The sequence below is a fragment of the Carcharodon carcharias genome, chromosome 5, assembly GCF_017639515.1.
Source record: "Carcharodon carcharias isolate sCarCar2 chromosome 5, sCarCar2.pri, whole genome shotgun sequence".
NCBI classification, from domain to species: domain Eukaryota; kingdom Metazoa; phylum Chordata; class Chondrichthyes; order Lamniformes; family Lamnidae; genus Carcharodon; species Carcharodon carcharias.
Genome location: NC_054471.1, coordinates 105,398,617 through 105,425,982, shown reverse-complemented (window position 1 = coordinate 105,425,982; position 27,366 = coordinate 105,398,617). Strand labels below are relative to the sequence as shown.

At 41.7% G+C, this 27,366-nt stretch overlaps 1 protein-coding gene across 1 annotated transcript in view; it reads right to left on the bottom strand.

The window, feature by feature from the left end:
* hcrtr2 (hypocretin (orexin) receptor 2) overlaps positions 1 to 27,366 on the bottom strand; it is a 188,256-nt gene that overhangs the window by 56,025 nt on the left and 104,865 nt on the right. The window contains exons 4-7 of the mRNA XM_041187368.1: positions 21,108 to 21,286; positions 5,092 to 5,335; positions 954 to 1,069; positions 645 to 868 (exon numbers count right to left, since the gene is read on the bottom strand). Coding sequence (XP_041043302.1) covers positions 645 to 868; positions 954 to 1,069; positions 5,092 to 5,335; positions 21,108 to 21,286 — 763 coding nt within the window. The remainder of the gene's footprint in view (positions 1 to 644; positions 869 to 953; positions 1,070 to 5,091; positions 5,336 to 21,107; positions 21,287 to 27,366) is intronic.

The following is a 27,366-nucleotide window of genomic DNA, read 5'->3' as shown; positions in this document are numbered from 1 at the left end:
GCAGGGATATTCTAGCTGCTGGAGACAGAGGCAATCTCTCATCCTCTCTCTTTATATTATTCCATCAAAGCTTTGAATCCTGTTTTGCTGCATTAAAAGTATGTCTACATCCTAACAGTAGACAGAGACTCTGCTAAAAGCCATTGGATTTCTATATCAGTGTTTCCATGAGAAAAGGGACATAGCAGCCACAACTTAAAACCAGCTGAAGAACCTACATCTCCGGATAAAATCAGTGAATCTTTATTGACTTTCCTCCATTTTAATTTGCATTTTAACATGGCCAAGTTTAACATCTGATACTCTGTTAAGTTGTAATTTTTTTTTGCATGCTTGGGGTTTTGTGTGTGTATTTGCATGCGTTAGTGGGAAGTAGGAGCTGTTTGCACATTCTCAATATTTTTAATATGTTTACTTGGTGCGTTTTAGTACATTGTAACTAGCCCCTATATGTGTTTAACTCAAGAATACCTGTCTGGCTTAATTCTTACAAACTGCACACAGTCAAGTACATAGTGAATTGGCAATACAGCATCCTTCTATCAGAATTCAAAGTCTCTGCTACAGCCAAACAGGGAGTCGGAAAAGAGGAAAACCAGTTTATCCCAGTCATAACACCAGTCCCCTGGAAGTACCAAACTCACCTTTTCAGAACATTTAGAACACTTATTGGAAGGTAGCAAAGCGTGAAAAAAATGAAAACCACCAGAAGCATCCGTGCTGTCTTCCGTCTTGTTTGGATCTGTTTGATTTCTGCAGCAACAGCACTTGTTCGTGACTTGACCTGGACTCTGCCATTCTTCTGGGATGAACACTGCAGGGCAACAGGCTTCCAATTTCTCTGGACTACTGAAGAAATCCCTGGTATCTGTAATTTAAGTGCAAAAATTACATAAGGTGGCAAACTTTATGAGAGTAGCAATAATCTTCCACTAAATGTCCTTGTCACATACCTGTCGACGCCAAAGTTTCCGAAATATTTGAAAGTAGGCCAAAATCATTAGGCACAAAGGAGCCAAATATGTAACAATGAAAAAGCAAATATGATAGACCTTGGGGTAAATGTCATCTGTAATGAAAAAAGGGAAAGCATAATCAAAACTACATATTGAAAATTCAATGAAGTTATAATGAATCATTCTATTCAGGTTAATAGTAAATTAAAATTAAATTAGCCCACCATTTGGTTTTAATTTAAATTTTATACTCTTCCAGTGAATAAAAATTGTCAGTGGGGAGTTCAATATAATATATTCAGGGAATTACACGTGGTGTTACATAACACAAAAGATCATACTAACTAGGGAAGATAGTTGATCATCGTTCAACAATTTCTTTATCTTCCAAGTGGTAGTGGAGCATAGCTCAGGGTGGGAAATTTGGAACTTTGCATGAACTGTTAAGAGTTCATTAGAAACATGTGCCTCTGAAATGTAAACATTTCTATTCCATCACTGCTTAGAAACTTTACAAGGTGGGAGGATCACAGCTTGAAACTAGTGATGCTCCACAATTGTATGTACACCACATCATACACACACTGTCATTTCACAATAAAGCTACATTAAAGACCAGACATAAAAATCATGCCACAAATTCTACCAGTGGCAAGGCTAGCATCAAATCACTGCAATAGAAACTATTCCTTTTTACATTTAGAGTTAAGGTGGTATCTGTCTAAATAATATTACTTAATGAGATTATGGGACAGCCTTTTTTTCGGTCAGCCAGGTATCTAACCATTGCAGGAAAACACCACATCGTGTTCAACTGTCTTCAAAGTGAGATATTGATAAGTCCACATAAGTAGAGTGTATCCGATGTGAAGTCTGCATTCTCTCTCAGCTTCAAGCTGAGAATCCCAAAACTTAGATCGGGTAGATCCAGACTTTGTGTTAGTGTGAAATGGATAATAGCAAGTAGACAGCCCATTTTATATCTCTCCCAATTTTTAATCACATAGAGGTCAATTGAAATAAAAATTGAGAGCTGTAAAATGGATCATCCATTCCTTGTCACCTGTTTTAGCCTACCACACAAAACCAAGGTCAGATCGACTATTTCCATTGCTGTTCAGTAATAAAAAACAAGCTTCGTGCAATAATATGGGTAGTTCACCCTATCTTTCAGGCATTAAAACATGAGCCCCTTGGGAGCATGTAAGTATTTTCATGGGAGCACCCCACACAGTAAAGTGTGAAGAACATTGCTATGGTATTACATTCCATTTACCTGGGCTTACAGGGCTTAGACACAGGGCCCAATAATCAAGGGTTAAAGACTTGTGAGTGTACATAAAGGCATTGCTGGAATTCAGCCAGCTTAAACCAGCCAATTTACCATCATAAAGCATTGACACAATCCCTATTGCTTGCTCAGATAGGATCACACTATTTGTTAAGGCATTGGCATGTAGAATTATTGGAAAACATTGGAAAATCCAAGTCCCAGAGCTCCAAGCTCCCACAGCTGTTAGGCGGTTAACCATCAATAGCAACTTGAAGCATTGCAACATCAGAAGTGGATTGGTGAGCTGGGAGCTTCTTGGCCAGTGTGGGGCTCTTGGTACTTGAGAACAGCCAGGGACAGACCAGAAAATAAAAGTGCATGAGTAACAATGGCTGCTTTATTCAAACAGTTTCTTCATGCTTTCTGGCATAATTGGCTGGACAGAGACCCTTTGATGATTTGTGTTTTATTTCTCTTTCAACCTGTTCAGCTTCGCCAAAGTCACATTTGTCTGCTAGCTGCCTCGAGTGTGTGCAATTCTGGCCAAGTGTCTCGATGCCATGCTGCTTTGTGCATCTGAAGATGATTGTTTCATTTATTGTAATCTTCTTTGGTGTGAAATAGGATGTCAGAGCCTTTGTAGCTAAGTTATGGTCATCTTGCTCAGGTGCAAGTGTTTCAAATATTTCTTCTAATTCTTCACTGCTGTTGTAGGAAAATAATGCCATTGTCATCAGCAATAGTGATGAAACTTCTCTGTAAAAGCTATCCTGCTGGTTAAATCTGAGCAGCTTGTGTGCGCTAAAAACAGCCTGACTGTGACTGGAAGTCTGCAACTTAAAATGCTGTTTTCACTGCAGGGAGTAAGCAAAATACTCCAGAAGATTCATACCTTCTTACTTTGCATCATCCTCATTGTTAGCGTGAGGTTCTTGGCCGATGTGGGGCTCTTGGGTCTTGAGAACAGCCAGAGGTACACCAGAAATAAAAGTGCATGAGCAACAATGGCTTATTTTATTTACTTATCTTCTTCATATGTTCTCTTCATCCTCTTACAGCTCTCTCTGCTGGTGTTATTCTACATGGCAGCTTCAAGTGGACAATGTGTACATATTGCAATTTCAAAACACTACAGCACTACATAAGCCATAGAGGATCAACACTGATCTCACATTACTGAGCAAACTTGGAGCTAACCGGACTCCAAACTAATCCCACAGACCTCCCTTCTCCCCTCTTGACCAAGAAATATAGGCACTGGCTGATTCGGTAATTGACAAATCATCAATAGATGGGCATCAGAGGCCAACAACTGACTGGAATTATTCTAGTTGCCTTGAAAGAATGTTGTTTGTTAATATTGCTCCTCCAGCTAGTTTCCCCCAAACTTGTTCACATTCCGCTCACTTCAATTCTGTTGATTGACCCCTTAGATTTTTAAGAATACTGACCTAGAAAATAGAGCACACCCCTAAATGGATATGCAGAGGGAGCAGGAATGACCCCTGTTTCTGAAAGGATGGCTCTAAGGCACACTTCTTATTCTTACCACTGAGCTGCCAAGCTGCCTAATGGGCATCTAGGAAGAGGGAGGGAGGGAGGGGTCAGGGATCAGGAAAAGTGGGTATCAGCCACAGTGCAGTTGCAGAGGGGTCATGGTTGCAATGGTGGGGGAACAGTGGCTGGGGACAGCCCATGTGGGTTTTAATGGATGGTCAGAAAGAGCACTCCTGATTCTCCTGGCTCCACAATCAGGTAAGCTTATTTTAAACACTTGGCTTGTTGGTGGCCTGAACTGCTCCCTTTAAGGACTGCTGGTCAGGTTGATGCCGATCTAATTTTCCTCTAGGCATTCCACCCAGCACCAGCTGTTTTTAAGGCAAACAAACATGGCAGTGTGGGCCTCAAACAGATGTTGGATAATTTGCTTGAGTATTCAAAGATCCTAACATTTCTTTCAGATCTGAGCTCTGGGACACTGATGCTCTTCCCTACACTAATGTGGCAAGGAGCACACTACTGGTTCTGAAAGAGCATGCATTCCCTGTCTACCATGTCAGAGGCTTTGGAGGCCATTTTTCAGGCACTGCAGAGTCAGATTTTGAGGCTGCAGACTATTAATTCCTTGACTATTGAATTCCCATTTGAGATGAGCTTTGTGCAGTGCACAGGTTTCACCACTTTCTAATGTTTTAAAATGGGTTTGTGAGCTACTAAGACCATTGTCTCCTTCTTTGTTTCCCACTGGTTATATCTGGAATCTTGCCCTGTGCCCGGTGCTGTCCCTCCCCCTCTTTGCCTGCCATATAAAAGGAACAGCATCAATACTAATAATGAGTCCATCATTAACATTAACCTTTCTTATCTTTTGTATTCTGCTTGGTCTGAATTACATTTTTAGTACTTCTGCTCTTATTTTTCACTTTCAGCAATGCTGGCATTTTTTCTGTATTATGCTTCTTATATTCAGTATAATTAACATTTTGCAGAACACAACACTACCAGAAATTAGTGCTAAGTGCTCAATTACTTGTGCAAAAAAATTCCATTTCTTTTCCAGGTTATTAGTAACACCTTGAGATTTCCACTGCTTTATCAGGATTGGCTGAATAATAATCATAAATTTTAGTGTTGTGTTTGTACAGCAGAAAATCAGATGCTACACAAGTTCTGAAATTTGCTTTATAAAAAAACAAACAAAAAGAAAATCCATAGCATAATGATTGCTTAGTCTGAATGCTTTGGCTCTGTGAAGCTCGGAATAGGCATGATTATCAGTGCTTATTAAAATGCCCACAGTCGGTGTCATTGTGATTAATATTATAAAACATAAGCTGTGTAACAATACAATATTGTTTTTACCTCCCCATTGCTCATCACAGATGGTGAATAAAAGAGTTTTGTTTGCTAACTCTGGCACCATGATGTTGCATTCCATTACAATTGCCTGGGGAATCATTAGGACACAGGATATAATCCATATCATTATTATGCTGTTTCGTGCTCGCTTGGCTGTACTTTTGAACATAAGTGGATGACATATAGCATACCAGCGGTCCAATGCAATGCAGCTAAGTGTCAGTACAGATACAGAAACTGCAACAGACTGAAAGAAAGAGAACACATTTATTAAACTTAATTTCTGGAAGCAAACATCAGTTAATGGCACGAAAAGGACAAATATATTGGCAGTGAATTTTCCTGGGACTTCTCCTTAAATCTGTTTATTTGCATAAATCAATTTTACACAATCTAATCAATCTCCACTGACATTACTACTCTGGGGATCGATTTTCACCAATTCTAGCCTCCACTTGGTCAGAGGTGGGACATTTTTTAAACCTCTTTTAAAGCTTTTGAAGCAAGCTGTGACACCAAACATCCGACTAAAGTTTTGAATTTTTTTGAGGAGCCCATTAATGTAGTAGATAAGGGAAGTATCTATGGATATTGCCTATATGGGCATCCATTTGGCATCTGTTAAGGCTATGCTGAGCAATTATTGGCAAAAATTAATGTTTACAGAATTGGAGAAAACCTCATAACTTGTGTGCTAGCCCTGGGTAGTACTTTTACCTCTGCAGTAGAAGGTTCTAATCCCATTCCAGGATTTGAGCACAACAATTAAGGCTGACACTCCAGTGCAGTACTGAGGGTGTGCCGTTAAGTGCAGCCTTTTTGATAAGACATTAAAATGAGGGCCTGTCTATCCCCTCAGAAGATGTGAAATATCTCATGGCACTTTTTGAAGAAGAGCAGGTGAGTTATCCTTGTAATTTTCTGATTTATGTTAGAAAATAAAAGCTGTATGACAATACAATGTTGTTTTCCTCTCCGCTGCTCATTACAGATGGGTGAATAAAAGTGAATAAAGTCAACATCACCAAATCAGATTAAACTGTTCATCAATACATTTCTGATTGTGGGAGCTTGCTGTGCATAAATTGGCTGGCATACTTCCTACATTACAACAGTGACTGTGCTTCACAAGCTGTAGCATACTTTGAGGCATCCAGTGATTGTGAAAGGTGCTATATAAATTCAAGTCTTCCTTTCTTCGGTTAGGAGAAAGAGCGCAGATAAAGGGAATGCATTCTGTCAGGATGTGACGGATAATGTTCACAGGGGCTTATACTAGCACCTAGTTTTTCACCGTATACATTAATGACTCGGGTAAAGGAATAGAGTTTTGTATAATCAAGTTTGTAGATGATGCCTTATAAAGGAACTGTAAGAGCAGGAAATTACAAAAGACATAGACAGATTAAGTAAGTGGGTAAAACAATGGCACATGGAGTTTTATGTGAGAAAGTGTAAAATCATTCAATTGAGATCCAAGAAAGACAAATCAGATTATTTTCTTAATAGTGAGAGACTTGGAACAGTGGAGGAGCAAATGGATTTATGTGTCTATGTACCCCATCAATAAAAGCTAGTGCACAGGTTTCTGTGGCTAATGGAGTGTTTGTCATTAACTAAAGAGAGGTGGGATACAAAAACAAGCAAGTGATACTTCATTTGTACAGAACCTTGGTTAAACTCCATATATTGCATTTAGTTCTGAGTACTGAACCTCGGGAATGATAAACTGGCCTTGGAGGATGTGTAGCACAGATTCACCAGAAAGATACTGGGGCTTACGGTGTTAACTTGTGATGATGGGTTCTGATTAAAGGTCATCAACCTGAGACATTACCTTTGTTTCTCCCTCCACTGATGCTGCCTGACCTGCTGAGTATTTCCAGCATTTTCTTATTTCAGATTTCCAGTATCTGCAGTATTTTGCTAATGTGTTAAATTATGAGGGCTATTTTCATAATATTCATTTGTATACCTTTGAGATTTTTGAGTTTAGAAGGTTGACAGTGAAACTAATCAAGGTCTGTAAAATTATAAAATGATTCGATAGAACAGTAATAGGGAAGCGATTGCCACTGTGGCTCAGTGAGTAGTACACTCAGCCCTGAATCACATGGTTCTACTTAAGTCCCACTACAAGATGGAAGAAAAAAACATTGCTGATGTTCCATGTGCTGTACTGAGGGCACCCTAGTTTGCTCCTCCATCACGCTCAACACCTGGGCACCTTCCCATGTAATTGCAGAAGGTGTAGCACCTGCCCCTTTACCTCTTCCCTCCTCACCATCCAAAGCCCCAAACATTCCTTTCAAGTGAAGCAGTGATTTACTTGCACCTCTTTCAATTTAGTCTACTGCATTCACTGCTCACAATGCAGTCTACTCTACAATCACAGAATCACAGAATCACACAGTGCAGTGTGATGCAGGCCCATCGAGTCTGCACCGACACGTGAGAAACATCTGACCTACCTACCTAATCCCATTTACCAGCACTTGGCCCATAGCCTTGAATGTTATGATGTGCCAAGTGCTCATCCAAATACTTTTTAAAGGATGTGAGGCAATCCGCCTCCACCACCCTCCCAGACGGCACATTCCAGACCCTCACCACCCTCTGGGTAAAAAAGTTTTTCCTCACATCCCCCCTAAACCTCCTGCCCCTCACCTTGAACTTATGTCCCCTCATGACTGACCCTTCAACTAAGGAAAACAGCTGCTCCCTATCCAACCCATCCATGCCCCTCATAATCTTGTACACCTCGATCAGGTCACCCCTCAGTCTTCTCTGTTCCAACGAAAACAATCCAAGTCTATCCAACCTCTCTTCATAACTTAAATGTTTCATCCCAGGCAACATCCTGGTGAATCTCCTCTACACCCCCTCCAGTGCAATCACATCCTTCCTATAATGTGGCGACCAGAACTGCACACAGTACTCCAGCTGCGGCCTCACCAAGATTCTATACAACTCCAACATGACCTTCCTACTTTTGTAATCTATGCCTCAATTGATAAAGACAAGTGTCCCACATGCCTTTTTCACCACCCCACTAACATGCCCCTCCGCCTTCAGAGATCTATGGACACACTCGCCAAGGTCACTTTGTTCCTCAGAACTTCTTAGTGTCATGCCGTTCATTGAATACTTCCTTTTCAAATTACTCCTTCCAAAGTGTATCACCTCACACTTTTCAGGGTTAAATTCCATCTACCCACTTATCTGCTCATTTGACCATCCTGTCTATATCTTCCTGTAGCCCAAGACACTCAACCACATTGTTAATCACCCGGACAATCTTTGTGTCATCCGCAAACTTATTAATCCTACCTCCCACATTGTCATCTATATAAATGATAAATAATAGGAGACTGAGCACAGATCCCTGTGGTACGCCACTGGACACTGGCTTCCAGTCGCTAAAACATCCTTCTGTCATCACCCTCTGTCTCCTACAACTAAGCCAATTTTGAATCCACCTTATCAAATTACCTTGTATCCCATGTGCATTTGACTTCTTTATAAATCTCCCTTGTGGGACCTTGTCAAACAAAGGTTTTGCTGAAATCCATATAAATTACATCAACTGCACTACCCTCAGCTACATACCTGGTCACCTCCTCAAAGAATTCAATCAAATTTGTTAGGCATGACTTCCCTCTCACAAAGCCATACTGACTATCCCTGATCAAGCCTTGCCTTTCCAGTTGGAGATAAATTCTCTCCTTCAGAATTTTCTCCAATAGTTTCCCTACCACTGACGTGAGACTCACTGGCCTGTAGTTCCCTGGTTTATTCTTAAATAGCAGAACTACATTAGCTGTTTCCAGTCCTCTGGCACCTCCCCCATGGCCAGAGAAGAATTAAAAATTTGGGTCAGAGCCCCTGCGATCTCCTCCCTTGCCTCCCTCAGCAGTCTGGGACACAAATCATCCGGACCTGGAGATTTGTTCACTTTTAAGCCTGCCAACACCTCCAATACCTTGTCACTCCTATATAAACTTGCTCAAGAATCTCGCAGTCTCCCTCCCCGAGTTCCATACCTTCATCTTCTTTCTCTTGGATGAAGACAGATGTGAAGCATTCATTCAACACTTTACAGATGTCCTCTGGCTCCACCCATAGATTGCCCCCTTGGTCCCTAATGGGCCCTACTCTTTCCCTGATCATCCTTGTCCCATTGATATAGTTATATAATATCTTGGGATTTTCCCTACTATTACCAGCCAGAGCGTTCTCATATCCCTTCTTTGCTCTCCTAATTGCTTTCTTAAGCTCCACCCTGAACTTTCTGTACTCCACTAATGCCTCCACTGATTTGCTTCTCTTGTACCTGCTTAAAACCTCTCTTTTCCTTCTCATAGTATCCTGAATATGTCTGGTCATCCATGATTCTCTGGGCTTGTTATTCCTTCCTATCACCCTAGAGGGAACATGTTGAGGCTGTGCCCTCCCCATTTCCTTTTTGAATGCCCCCCACTGCTCCTCTGTAGATTTCCCCACAAGTAGCTGTTAGCATTCTACCTTGGGCAGATCCTGCCTTATTTTACTAAAATGCACTCTCCCCCAATCATAAACATTTTTTTGCAACTTGTCTAATTCTTTGTCTATAACAAGCTTAAATTGTACCACATTGTGGTCGCTATCACTAAAATGCTCCCCCACCACCACCTCAGCCACCTGTCTGGCTTCATTCCCCAGAATTAAGTCCAGCACTGCACTGTCCTTCGTTGGACCCTTTATGTTTTGACCTAAAAAGTTCTCCTCTTGAAATGTACACATTTCAAGAAATCCATTCCATCCAAGCCTTTAACACTATGTCTATCCTAATTAATGTTGGGAAAGTTGAAATCACCTAATTTCATTACCCTATTGTTATTGCTTTTACACACCCCCGCAAATTGTACACATATTCGCTCCTCAATTTCCTGCTGACTGTCTGGCGGTCTATAAGAAACACCTAACAATGTGGCTGCCCTTTTTTTATTCCTAAGCTCTACCCACAAAGCTTCATTCGATGCCCCCTCCAAGATATCATCTCTCCTTACTGCAGTAACTGACTCCTTAACTAATAATGCAATGCCTCCTCCTTTTCTACCACCTCCCCGTCTCACCTGAAGATTCTATATCCCAGAATGTTGAACTGCCAATCCTACCCCTCCCTCAACTACGTCTCAGTGATAGCTACTATATCACAATTCCACATGTTAATCCTCACCCTTAACTCATCCATTTTACCTGTAATACTCCTGGCATTAAAGTAGAGGTCATCCAGCCTTGCCTTACTCCCTTGAAACTTAATGAAGCTGTACTCCCTCTGACTTGATTGTTTTACTGTATTATGATGTGCCCCTGTTCTACTAACATCTGAATTAGTTTAAACTCCACCCAACAGGACTAGCAAACCTGCCCGCAAGAATGCTTGTCCCTCTCTGGTTCAGATGTAGACCGCCCCACTTGCAGAGGTCCCACCTTCTCCAGAAACCGTCCCAGTGATCTAGGAATCTAAAACCCTCTCTCCTGCACCAACCCTTAAGCCACGTATTCATCTGCGCTATTCTCCTATTTCTTAGCTAGCTAGCACATGGCACTGGGAGTAATCCAGAGATTACAACCTGAGAGGTCTTGTCTTTTAGTCTACTCCCTAACTCCCTGAATTCTTGATGTAAGATCTCATCCGTTTTTCTACCTATGATATTGGTACCAAAATGTACCATGACCTCTGCTTATCACCCTCCTGCATTCAGGATGCCCTGTAGCTATTCAGTGACATCCTGGAACCTGGCACCAGGGAGGCAACACACCATCCTGGAGCCACGTTGACGGCCACAGTAGTGCTTATCTGTTCCCCTGACTATAGAATCCCCTATTACTATTGCTCTTCCTCTCTTCCTCCCCTCCTGTACAGACAGGCTCCTTGTGGTGCCAGAATCTTGGCTCTGTCTGCACTCCCTGGAGGACCCAGCACCCTCATCAGCCTCCAAAATGGAATACCAATTTGCTAGCGGGACCCTGAACTACCTGCCTGTTTCTCTTGGACTGCCTGGTGGTCACTCATTCCATTCCTTCCTCAAGTCCCTTCAGCTGCGGTGTGACCACCTCTCTAAACATGCTATCCATGATGCTCTGACTCACGGATGCTCCATAATGTCCCCAGTCGCCTTTCCAGCTCTGAAACCAGAACTTCTAGGAGCTGCAGCTGGGCACGCTTCCTGCACACATGCTGGTTCTGGGCACTGGAAATGTTCCCAGGTTCCCACATGGAGCACGAGGAGCATGCAGTGGCTTTAAGCTCTCCTGCCATGATTTATCCCCTTAAATTAAACCTTTTAAATCTATTACTCTAGGGCCCTTCTTTCCTGATACTTGTTACTTATACAAACTATAAACCACAAAAAGACCTTAAACTATAAGCGATAAAAGTAGTAAACATTTACCAGTCATTCCTTTCCCTTGTAGCCTCTACTGCTGCAGAAGGGAAAGATCACTCTCTGAAGATTTAAGAAGTGGGTTGGAAAGAAAAAATGCCAAGTGCATCTCTTTCCCTCGGCACCGAATTCCCACTGTGCACCAAATTGCCAATACCAACACTCACTTTGGCTGTGTCTCACTCAGGATGAGGTCACACTGGGGAGACTAAACGCAGACTGGGTGATCGCTTTGTGAAACACCTTTGCTCAGTCCTCAAGCATGACCCAGACCTTCCTGCCACTTGCCATTTCAACACACCATCCTGCTGTCATGCCCATTTGTCCATCCATGGCCTACTGGAATGTTTCAGTGAAGCTCAACGCAAGCTGAAGCAACAGAAACTCATCTTCCGATCAGGAACTTTACAGCCTTCCGGACTTAAAATTGAGTTCAACAGCTTCAGACAATGAACTCTGTCCTCCATTTTGATTCTTTTTTTCTCCAACCCGCTTCTCCTAGGGCCAGCCTCTAACTTGTTCTTATGTTTTGCTTTCAGAGAGCACTGACCCTTATTCTGCTATTAACAAATTCTGCCATTTGACCTTTAGGCTACTACTAGCACCTTCTTTAATCTTTAACATTATCATTAATACTCCTTTTGTCTTGTGCCCATTACATCTTTGCCTAATCTCTCCTGAGCTCCCATCTATCCCTGACCGTTTTTGCTTGACTTTTTCCACAGTATAAAATTCATCACATTTCTACCTCTGATGAAGAGTCATACGAACTCGAAACGTTAACTCTGTTTATCTCTCTACGGGTGCTGCCAGACTTGCTGAGCTTTTCCAGAATCATCTGTTTTTATTTCAGATTTCCAGCATCCACAGTATTTTGCTTTTAGCTTGGTTCATTGAAGATTTCAGTTTATTGTGCATTTTCAGAAGTATATACTCAGCTTGAATCTTGCACTTTAAATCTTCCAGTTTAGCTCTGATGAGAACATTGTCCTGTAGAACAGCTTCATTTACTTTTTGCACATTTTTCTTCTTTTGATTTACATCAGATAGCTTTTCTTCATTCACAACCATCTGTTTACTTCACACCACCAACTGTCTCCCTCACTATGAAATCTTTTGTTGTCCTCATTATGCCGTCTCTTGTTGCTGCCCTTGGTTCTTTATTGGCAGTTGCCCTCTTTCTGGGGTTTCTTGTTCCTGGTTTAGCCATTTTCTTATCCAAAATGCATCTGGCTCTTTTAATTTTCTGTCCATGGCCGTTTTATTTTTCTTGTAGTTACAGCTTTAAATGTCATTTCCATTTTAAGAATATCTAATATCTGCATAGTAACCGTTACTTTCACTCAGGCTGTTTATAGGCTGTTGGTTTTCTTTGTTGTGAATTTCCTGTGTTTTTGCAATTTTGGCGGGTTCCCTGGCGATTGTGACTTCAGCTTCTTAAAGTTTTAAACTTTCAATACTGTTAATGCTGCAGAATCTCTTTTTCTTTAACAAGAAGCCTGTGGACCCAGTGGAAAAGGGATTCTTTTTTCAAACTCTGCAGACTTTTGCCATTTTTTTTTTACTCTTGGTGCCTTTTTGTTTAAAAATCGTCAGAACAGCAGCAATTCTTCTTTTTCTTTACTGGAAAACTATACATTTCCCGACACAAAAGGGGTCCCTCGTGAATGTGGGACATTTTCTTTTTAAAAAAACCAAAGCTGAAGCAATTTTTTCCTCTTTTCAGTAGCGTAGGATCATAGGAACATAGGAACAGGAGAAAGACATTCTGCCCCTCGAGCATGCTCTGCTGTTCAATACATGGCTGATTGAACACTTCAATGTTGTACACACACAATCCCCATAACCCTTTACATAATTGTTAATCAGAAATCTATCAATCCCTATCTTAAACATACTCAATGACTGAGCTTCCATAGCCCTCTGGGTTAGAGAATTCCAAAGATTCACATCCCCCTGAGTAAAGAAATGTCTCCTTATCTAGGTCCTAAATGACTTCCCCCTCATTTTGAAATTATGTCCCCTGGTTCTAGACTCCCCAGCCAGGGTAAACATCTTATCTGCATCTATTCCTTTAAGTATTTTGTAGGTTTCAATGAGATCACCTCTCATTCTTTGAAACTCTAGAGAATACAGGCCCAGTTTCCCTAATCTCTCTTCATAAGACCGCCTTGCCATCCCTGGAGCAAGTCTGGTGAACCTTCATTGCACTCCCTCCATGGCAATAATATCCTTTCTGAGGTAAGAGGACCAAAACTGCACATAGCACTCCAGGAGTAGTCTAACCAAGCTTCTATACAATTGAAGCAAGACTTCACTACTCCTGTGCTCAAATCCTCTTGCGATAAAGGCTAATGTTTCATTAGCCTTCCTAATTGCCTGCTGCACCTGCATGTTAGCTTTCAGTAACTTATGGACAAGGACACCCAGGACCCTTTGTACATTCTACACTTCCTAATCTCTTGACCATTTAGGAAATACTCTGCACATCCATTCCTACTACCAAAGTGGATAACCTCACATTTTTCCACATTATACTCCATCTGCCATGTTCTTGCCCATTCATTAAGTCTGTCCAAATCCTCCTGTAGCCGCTTTACATCTTCCTCACAACACACATTCTGCCTAGCTTTGTATCATCCGTGAACCTGGAAATATTACATTTGGTATATATTGTGAACAGCTGGAGCCCAAGTATTGAACGTTGTGGTACCCCACTAGTCACAGCTTGCCAACACGAGAATGACCCATTTATTCCTACTTTCTGTCTTCTGCCAGTTGACCAATCCTTAATCCATGCCAGTATATTGCCTCCTATCCCATGTGCTTTTATTTTGCTAATCAACTTCTTGTGGGGGAATTTATCAAAAGCCTTCTGAAAATCCAAGTATACTATTCCATTGACTCTCCTTTGTCAATTTTGTTAGTAACATCCTCAAAAACTCCAACAAGTCTGTCAAACATGATTTCCCATTCGCAAATCCATGCTGACTGTGCCTAATCAGATCATGATTATCTAAGTATCCATTTATCACATCCTTTATAATAGATTCTAGCATTTTCCCTACTACTGATGTAAAGCTAATGTGTCTGTAGTTCTCGCTTTTCTCTCTCCCTCTCTTCTTAAATAGTGGGGTGACATTTGCTACCTTCTAATCTTCAGGAACCATTCCTGAATCTATAGAATTATGGAAAATGATCACCAATACATCCACTATCTCTATAGCAACCTCTTTCAACACTCTGGGATGCAGAATATCAGGTACGAGGGAATTATCAACTTTCAGTCCCATTAATTTCTCCAATACAACCTTATACAATGCTTATATTAATTTTCTTCAACTCCTCATTCTCCCTAGTCACTTGAATCTCTAAATCTGGCAGATTTCCTGTATCTTCCTCCATGAAAACAGACGCAAAGTAATCAATTAACTTCTCTGCCATTTCTCTATTCTCCATTATGAATTCTCCTGACTCTGCCTGTAACGGACCCACATTTGTCTTAGCCAAACATTTCCTTTTTACATACCAAGAGAACCTTTTACAGTCTGTCTTTATGTTATTTTGCTAGATTGCATTCATATTCTATTCTCCCTTTCTTTGCCATTTTCTTAGTCTCCCTTTGCTGTACTCTAAAAAAAAATCCCAATCCTCAGGTTTACTACCATTTCTGGTAGCTTTATAAGCCTTTTCTTTTAATCTTATACAATCCTTAACTTCCTTTGTCAGCCACAGTTCACTGACTCTTTTGGGGGTTTCTGCTCCTTGAAGGAATGTGTAGGTGCTGTGAACTATGTATCCATTGCCTATGTACAGTCATACCTTTTAACGTATTTTCCCAATCCACCTTAGCCAATTTGTCCCTCGTGCCTTCATAATTTTCTTTATTCAAACTTTAACACCCTTGCTTCAGAGTGAACTACCTCACTTTCAAACATAATGTAAAATTCTATCGTATTATGGTCACTCATCCCTAAAGGTTCTTTTATGACAAGATCATTAATTAGTTATTTTTCTTTACATAATATTAGATCTAAAATAGCCTCTCCTCTAGTCAGCTCCCCAATATACTGCTCTAGGAAACCATCCCTAACACACTCCAGAACTCGCTTTTCACAGCATTAGAGCTCAATTGGTTTACCCAGTCTATATGCAGATTGAAGTCACCCATGATTTCTGTATTGCCCATGCTACATGCTTTTCTCATCTCCTGATTAATACCATACCCCACATTACCATTACTATTTGGTGGCTTATAAACAACTCCAACCATTTGCCAACTCCAACTGCTGCCCTTTGCTGTTTCTTAGCTCCACCCAAACAGATTCCACTCATTGTTCTTCCGATCTGAGATCCTCCCTTACTAATGCACTGATCCCATCTCTTATTATCAGCACAACTCCATCTCCTTTTCCTTCTTGTCTGTCCATTCTAAATGTCAAATATCCTTGAATATTCAGTTCCCAGTCTTGGTCACCATGCAGCCATGTTTCCATAATGACAATTATATTATAACCATTTACCTCTATTTGTGCCTTTAGATCATCTACTTTATTGTGAATGCTGTGCACATTCAGGTAGAGTGTCCTTAACTTTGTATTTTTGACATCATTCCGCATTCAAAGCATACTCAATCTATGCTTTGTTTCTCCTGCCTTCTAGTCTCACTTCTACTTCCTGTTTCCAGCTTTACTTGCTTCCTTTTTGGGCCACCCCTCAGGTTCCCACCCTCCTAATTTCAACTTGGCCACCTCATGTTATATGGTGCAGGCTGGCATTGCAGTTTTCCTCCAGCTGCCTTATGGATATGATGAGCCGTGGGACTGCCACCTATTCTATAATGTAAGTGCAATTTCTTTTTTGTAAATTTTCTCACCATCTTGTGGACTGACCAGGTTCTTTGACTCTGTGTCACTCAGGGTCTTACAATTTTTTGTATTTTTGCTTACCCATCTTTGTGATATGACCAGATTTTTTTCTTTTTTTTTAACTCTGCATCATTCAGGGGTCTTGCAATGGACTTCCACTCACTCTGGTCAATTCCTCAACTTTTAAGTCTGTAGCAAAATTTCTTCAACTATTTGTTTAATTCTTCTTCTTAGGCATAGGTCTCTCTGGTCAGACTTCAGCTGCTTTTAGTTTTTCATACCTTGGGATACTGTTCTGGGTTCATCGTTTAAAATGCTACCTTTCATATCACCACGCTCTGCTCACCACGTTGTATTATATCTGCTGGTCACCCTGTTGTATTATTATTGCTGCGGTGTCTCAATTATGAGATCTTGAAACTTGTATGTTCAAACATGAACCATTTATTGTTAGTCTTTAACTATGTACAGATCTCAGATTATTGTCATGCATGGTGCTGCTGCCTTGCAGATAGGCTGCTTCTAGAGTGTTCTCTATAGACTGTTCTCTCAGTCTATTATGATGTGACTCTATGGGGAGAATTTTCCCCATGTCAGGTGGACCAGTCGGGAGCGGGTGCAGGGAGGCGCGGAGCCGATTGCCGCTTGTGATCGGCTCCACGTCGCCATTTTACATAGGTGAGCCAATTAAGGCCCGCCCAGTGTGACACACAGCTGGTAGCGCTCAGTGCTACCTGTGCGGGCGGGCGGAAGAGGGAGAGTTGGAGCCTGAACTCTTTCGTGCATGCGCGCAAATGAGCGCAGAAATCTCCCTGAGGCACAGAGCTGCCTCAAAGAGATTAAGTGAGAATTTTTAATAAAGATGAAAATTATATTCACATGAGCTGGGACATGTTAATGAATTGAGCTAAATTTATTTACTTATTTAATAAAACCTTCAGGAAACCTCATCCCGCCCGTGGATGAGGTTTCCTGAAAAGCGCGAAGGCCGCCTGGGCTCTTCGCCTGCCCACCAACCTTAAGGTTGGACAGGCAGCCTTGATAATTACTTTAATTGGTTTTTAATGGCCTTAACAGGCCTTTGAAAGTTCGGCAGGCATGCAGCCACCTCCAGTGCGCGCCAGCCAAATGAAAGATCTGAATGACACAAGGTGACATCAGGACACACGCCCGACATCACCGCGCGTCTTTTTACACGTTGGCAGGCCGCGCCCCCCCCCCCCCGCATGCCGATAAGAAAATTCTGGCCTCTAGGGCAGACCATAGGCAAGGCTGTTCTCCAGTCCCATGTTAAACCTTGCTCTATTGAACACCTTCACGTTACAAAAGCATGCAGACACATACAACATCATTCAACATCAACTTCAAATGCAATCTCCAAATTATCCTGTCCTGCCATGAATGATACCCATTGGTGTTGGGGCTGGAATGTCCCAACCGTTAACTCTTTCTCTTTCTCTACAGATGCTGCCAGATGTGCAGAAGCAATTATTTTAATACAGGCTTTAAAAATTCAGGAACTCAAAGTTACTCAGTGGATTATACAAGTTTTAACCTCCATGGGTAATACTCGCTGTTTAACTTACAAGTGATACATTCCCAATTAAGTTGGAATAAGTCTATGAGATGGAAACATAGATTATTCAATACAAACATGCTTTTAGCATTCTATCATAACACTTGGAGCATGCCTTTCATTGAAAAGAACTGTGTCCTTGTTTGCGAGAAAAACATTCGGTGGGGTCAGTGTGTGTGCGTGGTATGAAAATCCAGGTATTATTTCTTGGAATAGCAAACAGAAGTTTATTATGGATCTACTCTAGATCCTTCACGTTATTGCATATAACCTAGTCTTTGGACATAACCGCTGATGAAATAATCTTATTCATTCATTTCCAAAGTTTTGGAGACTTTAGACTCCACATGATCTCATGATAATGACTCTTTCAGATGTCCTTGTATGTTATTGGAATTCGCCACTAGGGCAGAGCAGATTTAAATAACATGTCCCCATCCTCCCCAGACAAATGGAAGGTCAGGGAAAAGTGGGATCTGAGGAGAAATTTGACAAAGATGTCATGGACGCAGGACAAAGGAATTGTTAGCGCTACCATTAACACCTTCTGCTATCTTACCTTTATGCCATGATCAGCACCTTCTCTAACCGTCTCTAACACTAACATTAACCTTTGTCCTGTGCCCATGACATCTTTGTCAATTTCTCTTGAGCTCCCACCTATCCCTGACCTTTTATTTTGCTCTATCTGCTCCAACCCCTCTTAAACAGTATAAAATCCATCATACTTCTACTTCTCTTTAGCCCTGAAGAAGAGTTATCTGGACTCAAAATGTTAATTTTGTTCCTCTGTCCACAGGTGTTGCCTGGCCTGCTGAGTATTTCCAGCTTTTTCCATTTTATCTCTGACTTCGTGGACTTGGTTCTGGAGAAGGTTTTGAAGCAACAAATCTGGTCTTTTTTTGTTAGAAAGTGGCTGAGTTACTAAATAAGATCTGTATGGTGAGATGGGAGAGAGCCATTCTCCTCTGCCCTCCACCGTATCACAGACCTTCTCCTTTGTTTTTCCTGTCCCCTTGCTCCTTCTATTGGCTTAAACACTCGTACATTTCTATCTCTCTACAGTCTTGATGAAAGGTCATCGACCTGAAATGCTAGCTCTGTTTCTCTCCACAGGTGCTGCCTGATCTGCTGAGTATTTTCAGCTTTTTTTTCTTATTTCAGATTTCCAGCATCTGCAGTATTTTGCTTTTCATTATAAGTTTACTTAATATGAAAATCAATTAATGCATTCAGTTATCTTTGCATTACAATAAGTTTGAAGTGTGAAAAGTTTCATACATACGTTTAAACAATTTGAGGGGGGGTGAGAGGAGCTAAGTGAAAATCAATGGAGTTTTATGACCATCTATTCAGCTTTTAGAGTCTTATTTGCTAAGTGTGTGCTTTGGAGAATTAAAATTAAGCCACTTGAGAATCAACTATGATGCAAATTGATTGTGTTGACCCCATACCAGATTCAAATAAGTCCCAATTATATTGTGCAATCAATTATTGCACAATTGATAACAAGAATGCTTAGAGCTTGTTAAAAGCATGTTGCACTTAACAATCTTACTGGAAAAGGGATAAAATGAAAATAATATTTATCATCTTGAATTTTTTTTGAAAAAATGAATTGTGTCCGTTTTACACAATTTCTCAAACTAACTAGTGTAATAGAATGAACAAATTCTCAAACTATTTTTCAAATCCCACCATGGCTTCACCCCTCCCTATCAGTATAATCACCTCCAGCTACACAATCCTCCAAGACATCTGTGCCCCTCAAGTGCTGATTTTTTGTCAATCAACCAATGGTGGCACCTTCAGCTGCCAAAGTCTTCAGCCCAACAATTTCCTTTGCCTCTCTCGTCATTTCCCTCCTTTGAAATGTTCCTTAAAATCTCTGGCCCTTTGGTCATCTTCCTTAATATCTCCTTTGATGGCCCAGTGTCAAAAGTTGTTTGATAACCCTCCTATGAAGTGTCTTAGGACGTTTTGCTATAAAGCTGCAAGTTGTTTTTGAAAGAGGAACCAAGTAGAATAAAGGCTAGTGCCTCAGTAACGACATAGTTGAGCGTGTAGAAGAACCTCTAGGAATTGATTCTGCCGGGAGGCCACAGATTGTCCCCATTGTATAACACATACTCCAAAAGTGTTAGACTGAAGCATAGTTCATTCTACATTCCAGTTTCTTCATAATATGGGGGTATTACATTATTGATACATAGCTATCCAGGAGTACTGTAAATCATTATTGAAAGTGTTCACTGTTCCTTTAGAAGGCACCAATTTGTGCTAAGGGTGCTGTTCCATCGGATGCGCTTTGTCACCTCAGCAAGTGGCCACTTTTTGTTGGCAAGTCCAGACAGTAACCTGTCACTAGGTATTTGAGTATGATGGGAGAAGCAGGGCAGCGGAGAGACAATTCTATCTTCAACTGGTATCCACCTTTCAGTAGGGTCACCAGACAATAATCGGGAACAGGAATGCAGGCTCATTCTTCCCTCTCCTTCAAGACTACAGGTATCAAGGCCAAATATGTAGCACACCAATTTCAGCGCTGGCTGACGTTAGCTAACTCAACTCAGGACTGAATAAGAGACTTTTCTGGTCCATATGTATCAGGTCTATCAGGTCCTCAATGGTCAAGTGCAGCATATTACGAACTGTGTGATCAAGGGGGTTTGAGAGCAAATCAGTGCTGCTCCACAATCAGATAGTAAGATTTGATTTATGCACTGCATGAGGTCAAATTCAAAATATGCTTTTCATAAATCGACTTATGATTTTGTTACACCTAAAAGGGAGAGGAAACCTTCCCTGTGCCATCCCCTCATCTTGTTTGGGAGTCAAATATTGAACTATCCTCAAATTAAATAACTTTTTGGGTTATATTGGATTTTTTAACTGAATGATGATGCTTCAGTTGTCACTGATCAATATGTATTTCTAATCATTTTCTACTTCCATTTCCAATATTCACAATTTACTTAGGCTCTTGGATTTTTAAGCTTGCATCGTGTAAATGTGTTTTGATTCAAACTAGCTTTGAGGCACCCAGTGGTTGTAAAAACCACCATGTAAGTATAAATCCTTTTACAAACACTTGCTGAGAATTTGCATTTATTGCCATTGAAGCCTCTGAAATGAGGCTGTACTTACCTGTAGGTATGGGATTATTTTGCAGAAAACTTGCCCAAAAAACCATGTCTCTGTTATATCAACCAGAAGGCTGGCAGGAAGACAGATAATTGTAACAAGGATATCGGCAAATGACAAATTAACTATGAAATAGTTTGTGACTGTCCGCATGTTATGATTCTTCCAAACTGCGATGCAAACTGAAAAAAAAAGAAATAATTAGAAAGAACAAGGTTAAAATTCAGACTTTTCACTGCTTGCACATTCCTTTGTCCTTTCTGTAGGGTTGGTTTTAACTTCCTGATGGGAAACAGGTGGGGAGATGGTAGGTGGTGAGGCAGGGTGGGGACCAGCGGGTGGGGGAGTTGGAAGACATGTCCCCTTTTCCGGTGGGGGGGGGTCCCTGTGGGAGCCTGGGGCTGATTGTAATGGATGAGCCTGATTTCCAGCCTGTCAGCCAGCTGTCCACCTGATATGGGTAGAAAGAGGCAGCTAGTTAGTTTTGGCCAGGTACCCTAAGGCTGCGCCAGATTAGTTGCAGGAGGCTTGTGAATCTGGGTCATTTCATGGGTGGGGTTGGCGGGGAGAGTTCAGGGCCCATTTTTCCTTCTGTTCTATGAGAGGAGAATTCTTGCTCCTCTGATCTCACTTTGGAGAGTCTTTGACTTACCTTCAAGGACCTTAGAAATTAACGATCTGGATACTGCCAAGGGTGCAGCACTCAGTCGGCCATTAAAATCTGAATCACATCAGATTTTCACTTCAAAGAAGCAATACTCTCTGCCTCAGCCACTCCTTGTGGTAATGCATCCTATGTTCCAACAACCTGTTGTATAAAGAAATTAGTCCTCAATCTCAGCAATAATTTTAAATTAATGATTGTGATACATGTTTTGCTAGGTGGCCTGGGGTGAGATAACAGATTAGTAATGTTAGAACAAACACAAAAATTGCTGGAAAAACTCAGCAGGTCTGACAGCATCTGTGGAGAGGAAGACACAGTTAACGTTTCGAGGCCGTATGACTCTTCATCACTAACTGTTGGATCCTGGTCATCAGTTTGTTGGGATTTATGGATCCGGGTTGCACGCTTGTTTTGGGATGGCCAGGTTGGTACAATAAACAAAGTTCTTAGGTGGAACACATTCTGTTTATTTACAAAGGTACCCAGCAGCTACACTTGAGTGCTTCCAATTCAAAATCTGTCTCCATACTTCAGAATCTAACAATAGACTTTTGACTACCAAGGTAGCCTGCACTACTCCTCTAATGGTTCCATAAGGTCATGTGATCTGCCTTTATAACATCCTTCTTAAAGATATGCTACACATTACATAAAACCATAATTGCCACATCCCTCCCCCTTTACTCAGAAACACATTTTACATTTACTAGTACAATTTTCTAAAAATAGCAAATTATTCACACAGATAAGTAATTTAGAAATTCAGTCTTTCTCGGGGTTTCCTTATGTGTGTAGAACGTCTCAGCTCTACAGCTTCAGATTCTGTGTCAGGAACCTATTTTTCTGGAGTTGTCTGAACATCAGATTCTTCGATGGGCACCTGCAAATCTGTTTCTCCAACTCTTGCAGGTACAACAGACTCATCAGACACATCTGTACTGGGTTGAGTTCTCTCAAAAGGAAATGTTGACTCAGTCGTGAACAGTGGTGGAATCATTTCTTGGGAATTTGTTTCTTTCTTCCTTAGATGATCCACATGTGTCTGTATGACTCGACCTTCCACCTTCACGTGGTAAGATAAAGATCCAGTCACTGCACTTTTTTCACCTGGTAACCACTTTGTACCTTCTCCAGTATTATTCACATATACCGTCTCTCCTCCGGCAAACTTCCTCTCACGAATATGCCAGTCGTGCCTACTTTTCTGACTTCCCTGACTCTTTTCCACCTTCCCCCTTAAATTCAGCTATATCCCGTCCTGAGATGACATTTCATCAATAATTCTGCAGGTGTGACACCTGTTGTTGTGTGAGGGGTGGTCTTATAATGGCAAAGAAAGCATGCTGGCTTGGTTGCTTCGGAGTCTCCAGTTAATTTCTTCATGCCAGCCTTAAATGTTTGAACCGCCCTTTCTGCAGTCCATTTGAGGAAGGGTGGTACGGTGAAGTTTTTACATGAGCGATTAGGCTGATAAGGCTGTGATGAGGCTGATAAACTGTTGAAACTCAGCACTAGTAAATGCTCGTCAGATACAACCATTTCTGGTAGTCCATGAATGGCAAAACCTTGACGTAGCTTCTCAATTGTAGCAGAAGACTTTGGTGACTTCACCTCACCTATGTCCATCCATTTTGCTTGGGCATCGACAACGAGCAGAAACATTGTTCCTATGAAAGGTCCCACATAGTCAATGCGTAATTATACCCATGGTCTTCTTGGCCACCCTGAAGGTTGTAATGGAGCTGCTGAAGGTAACTTTTGCAGTTGCTGACACTGCACATAATTTTTCACTAGGCTCTCTATTTCTCCATCCACCCAGGCCACCAAAGATAGCTGTGAGCTATGGTTTTCATTCGGGAAATTCCTGGATTTGCACTATGTAGTTCAATCAACAATGGCTTTCTTCCCTTTGGAGGAACTATCACTTGCGCTCCCCACAATAAGATACCATCTTGGCTGGTTATTTCATATCTTCTGTTAAACTACAGTTTCATTTCTTCAAACACTTGCTCGTGATTTATAAAACAATGTGAGTTCACATTAATTTAAACAAGAATCATTGATTAGTACCTCAAGGCCAGGATTTTATGGCCCTGCCGCAGCGTGTCTCTCACCAACGGATGCGGTGAGCCATTTAAATCTCCATTCAGCTCGGCAGGACAGTAATATCCCACCAGGCAGGAGGGGGCCACAAAATCCTGGCCCAAACCTGTGCCTGCCCTTTCACATCACAGTCCAGTTATTTCCATTCCCCTGCTCTTACCCCATATTTCTGTATTTTCTTCTCCTTCAAGGAAACATCAAGAGGCTGGAGAAACACAGGCTTAAGATAATTGCAATTCAAAAGGTAACTTGTGTTTACTGGATAGAGTCAAAACAAAAGGGTGAGAGTCATGAAATGGCAGGATGGTCTTGTTAGTCCTTCAGTACTGTAGCGAGTTGTCAACCTAGGTTGTGTGCTCGTGTCTCTGGGTTGGAATATGAATGCATAGTCTTGTTGTTCAGAGACAGAAATGCTACCACTGAGTCACAGCCAACAGCATTAAAACCAAATTCAGCATCCAATCCTTTCTGTAGAAAAATGGCTAATTAACAGAAAACTTGACGATCCTATTTCTTGTTCCCAACTTGTCTGTTGTAATATGTGTTTAAGGGATATCAACATGACGTCACTAGAAGAGAAATGTGTCACGTGATCAAGTCTTGTTTCACTTTTGCTTTGAGCTGAGCACACACTCACTTCGGATGTCTTCAAGTTTTATACCCAAATATAACTGTTCTCATGTCTACTCTTAATAAATGACCCCACAATATGTTTACCCAAACCAGTATGAGTGATTTGTGCCTTGTGTCCTGTATAGTAAATAAGCCCAAGGTATTATATCATTACAACAACACAACATCCACCATCTCAGACACTGCTTAATTCCTTCCTTAGGGAAGGTCTAACTGTTCTCCCTGGTTTAAAGAGCTTCAGTAACCTCTTTTAAGATATCTGTGTAAAGCCAACTGTGAAATGTTGCTGATGTCGCCTGTTGCAGCCTGGAAGGAGCACGTTACATAAAGTTAAGCATGTTGACTGCCACAGGCAGTGCTGGCCATATTCTAGCATGAGGTTTGAGTTGTTATTGCAGCAGAGGATCTGGCTAATTTACATAGGTAAAATGCTCTCTCCAATGGTGAGCTGTGATGATTGGGTGTGGATGCTGAGCTGTGATGATTGATGGGGGGGTGGAGGATGAGCTGTGATGATTGGGGGGGGTGGTGGAGACTAAGCTGTGATAATTGGTGGGGTTGGAGGATGAGCTGTGATGATTGGTGGCGGGTGGAGGATGAGCTGTGATGATTGGGGGGTGGGTGGTAGGCTGCAGTGATTGAGGGGGTGAGATATGGTGATTAGGGAGGTGAGCTGTGAGGATTGGTGGGTGAGTTGTGATAATTGGTGGGGATGAGTTGTGGTGGTTTATGGGGGCATAGGTTGTGGTGATTGGGATAAAAAAGCGCAAGGAGAGCGGTGGAGACACAGAATAAAAAAGCTCGAGCAGAGTGGAGATACAGCATAAAAGAGCATGAAGAGAGTGGAGACACAGGATGAAAGAGGTGAAGAGAGCAGAGACAGGGGATAAAAGAGCGCGAGGAGTGTGGAGGCAGAGGATAAAAGAGCAAGAGGAGAGTAGCAGGGACACAGGAAAAAATAGCGTGAGGAGAGCAGAGAGACAGGATAAAAGAGCGTGAGGAAAGCAGCAGAGACACAGGGTAAAAGAGCGCGAGGAGAGCGGCGAAGATGCAGGATAAAAGCACTACGATAGTGGAGACACAGGATAAAAGAGGGAGAAGAGAGCAAAGACACAGGATAAAAGAGCGGCACCGTCACAGGATAACAGAGGGTAAGGAGAATGTTGGAGACACAGGATAAAAGAGCGAGAGGAGAGTGGCAGAGACACAGGATAACAGAGCCCGAGGAGGGCGGAGACACAGGATAAAAGAGCACCAAGAGAGCAGAGACACAGGATAAAAGAGTGCGAGGAGAGGGGGACACAGAATAAAAGAGCATGAGGCGAGCGGCGGAGACACAAGATAAAAGGGCACAAGGAGAGTGGAGACAGGCGAAAACAGCACAAGGAGAGTGGCAGAGATACAGGCTAAAACAGCGCAAGTACAGTAGCAAAGCCCAGGAAAAAACAGCACGATGAGAGCGAAGACAGGGTAAAAGAGGGAGAGGAGAGCGGAGACACAGGATAAAAGAGGGTGAGGACAGCGGCAGAGATACAGGATAAAAGAAATTGAGGAGAGCGGCAGAGACACAGGATAAAAGAGCGTGAAGAGAGCAGCGCAGACACAGGATAAAAGAGGGTGAGGAGAACGACAGAGACACAGTATAAAAGAGGGAGAGAAGAGCAGAGACACACACAGGTTTTTAATGCCCTATTTCTCTAATCTGTCCAGTTCAGCGTCGACTTTCTCACAAAGTACATGAGGTACTGGTCTTGCCTTCATGAATTGGGGGGGTTGCCTCTGGATTCACATGAATTTTTGCTTGCAGCCCCTGGATCTTCCCAAGTTTGTCCTTGAAGACTGAGGCGTATGTTTGTAGTAGCTCTGGTAACCCACTTGCTCTCAGCCAGAAAATTTCAGGCCATTCTAACTTAATCTCCTTGAGCCAGTTTTGTCCAAGGAGGCTTGGCCCCTCACCCACTACCACCATCAAGGATAATTTTACCAACTGGCTTCCTTAATGGACAGTAGCTCTGATTATGCCTTTGACTTGGATGTCTTCACCCATGTAAGTTTTTAATTTGGCATCAGTTTCTTCCAAAGTTAATTTATATATTCACCATAATTCAGATATTTGAAGGTGTGTTCACCAATCTCACTGAAATGGATGCTCCTGTGTCCACTTCCATTCTAACAGGTCTGTCATTTACCTTCATGGTTACCTATGTTGGTTCTGTTTTTCCAACCTTCAAATTAATTAATGAATAAATATCTGAATTTCCTGCTTCAGGCTCTTCTGCTTTGTAGATCTCATGGGGGTTTCCTTTTGTTTAAAAATCTGACTGATTCTCTCCTTGCACTGTCTCATTAGTTATCTGTTTTGATAACAATAAAAACATTAAATTTTTTTAAACTTCTGATTGTTATAAGGTTGTCTGTTTCCATCTCTGTTGCAATTATTCCTTGTTTTTGCTGCTAAGTCATTTATTTTTATTTTTCTGCTAGCTGTGGCTGTTTCCCACTTCGCGCCCTTTTTGGCTGGGGCTTCCCATCCAATGTGGAGGACGGCGCTATTTTGCGCTCCCTGTATTGCTTCTGAATCCCTTACTGCACTTTCTATGGCCAGTGTTATCTCCAGCGCCTTCTTAAAATCCAAGTTTGTTTCGGACAGCATTCTCTTCTGAATCATGGCCTCATTTACACCGCACACTAAACGATCTCTGAGCATGTCATTTAAAGATGTACCAAACTCACAATGTTCTGTTAACTGTTTCAAACTTGTCACATAACAAACAACTGTCCCCCCGGGTTAAATTTGAGCTGTTGCATCATTATTGAGGGCTTTGGCTAGTAGTGACTCTTTACGAGGTCCACGAATTC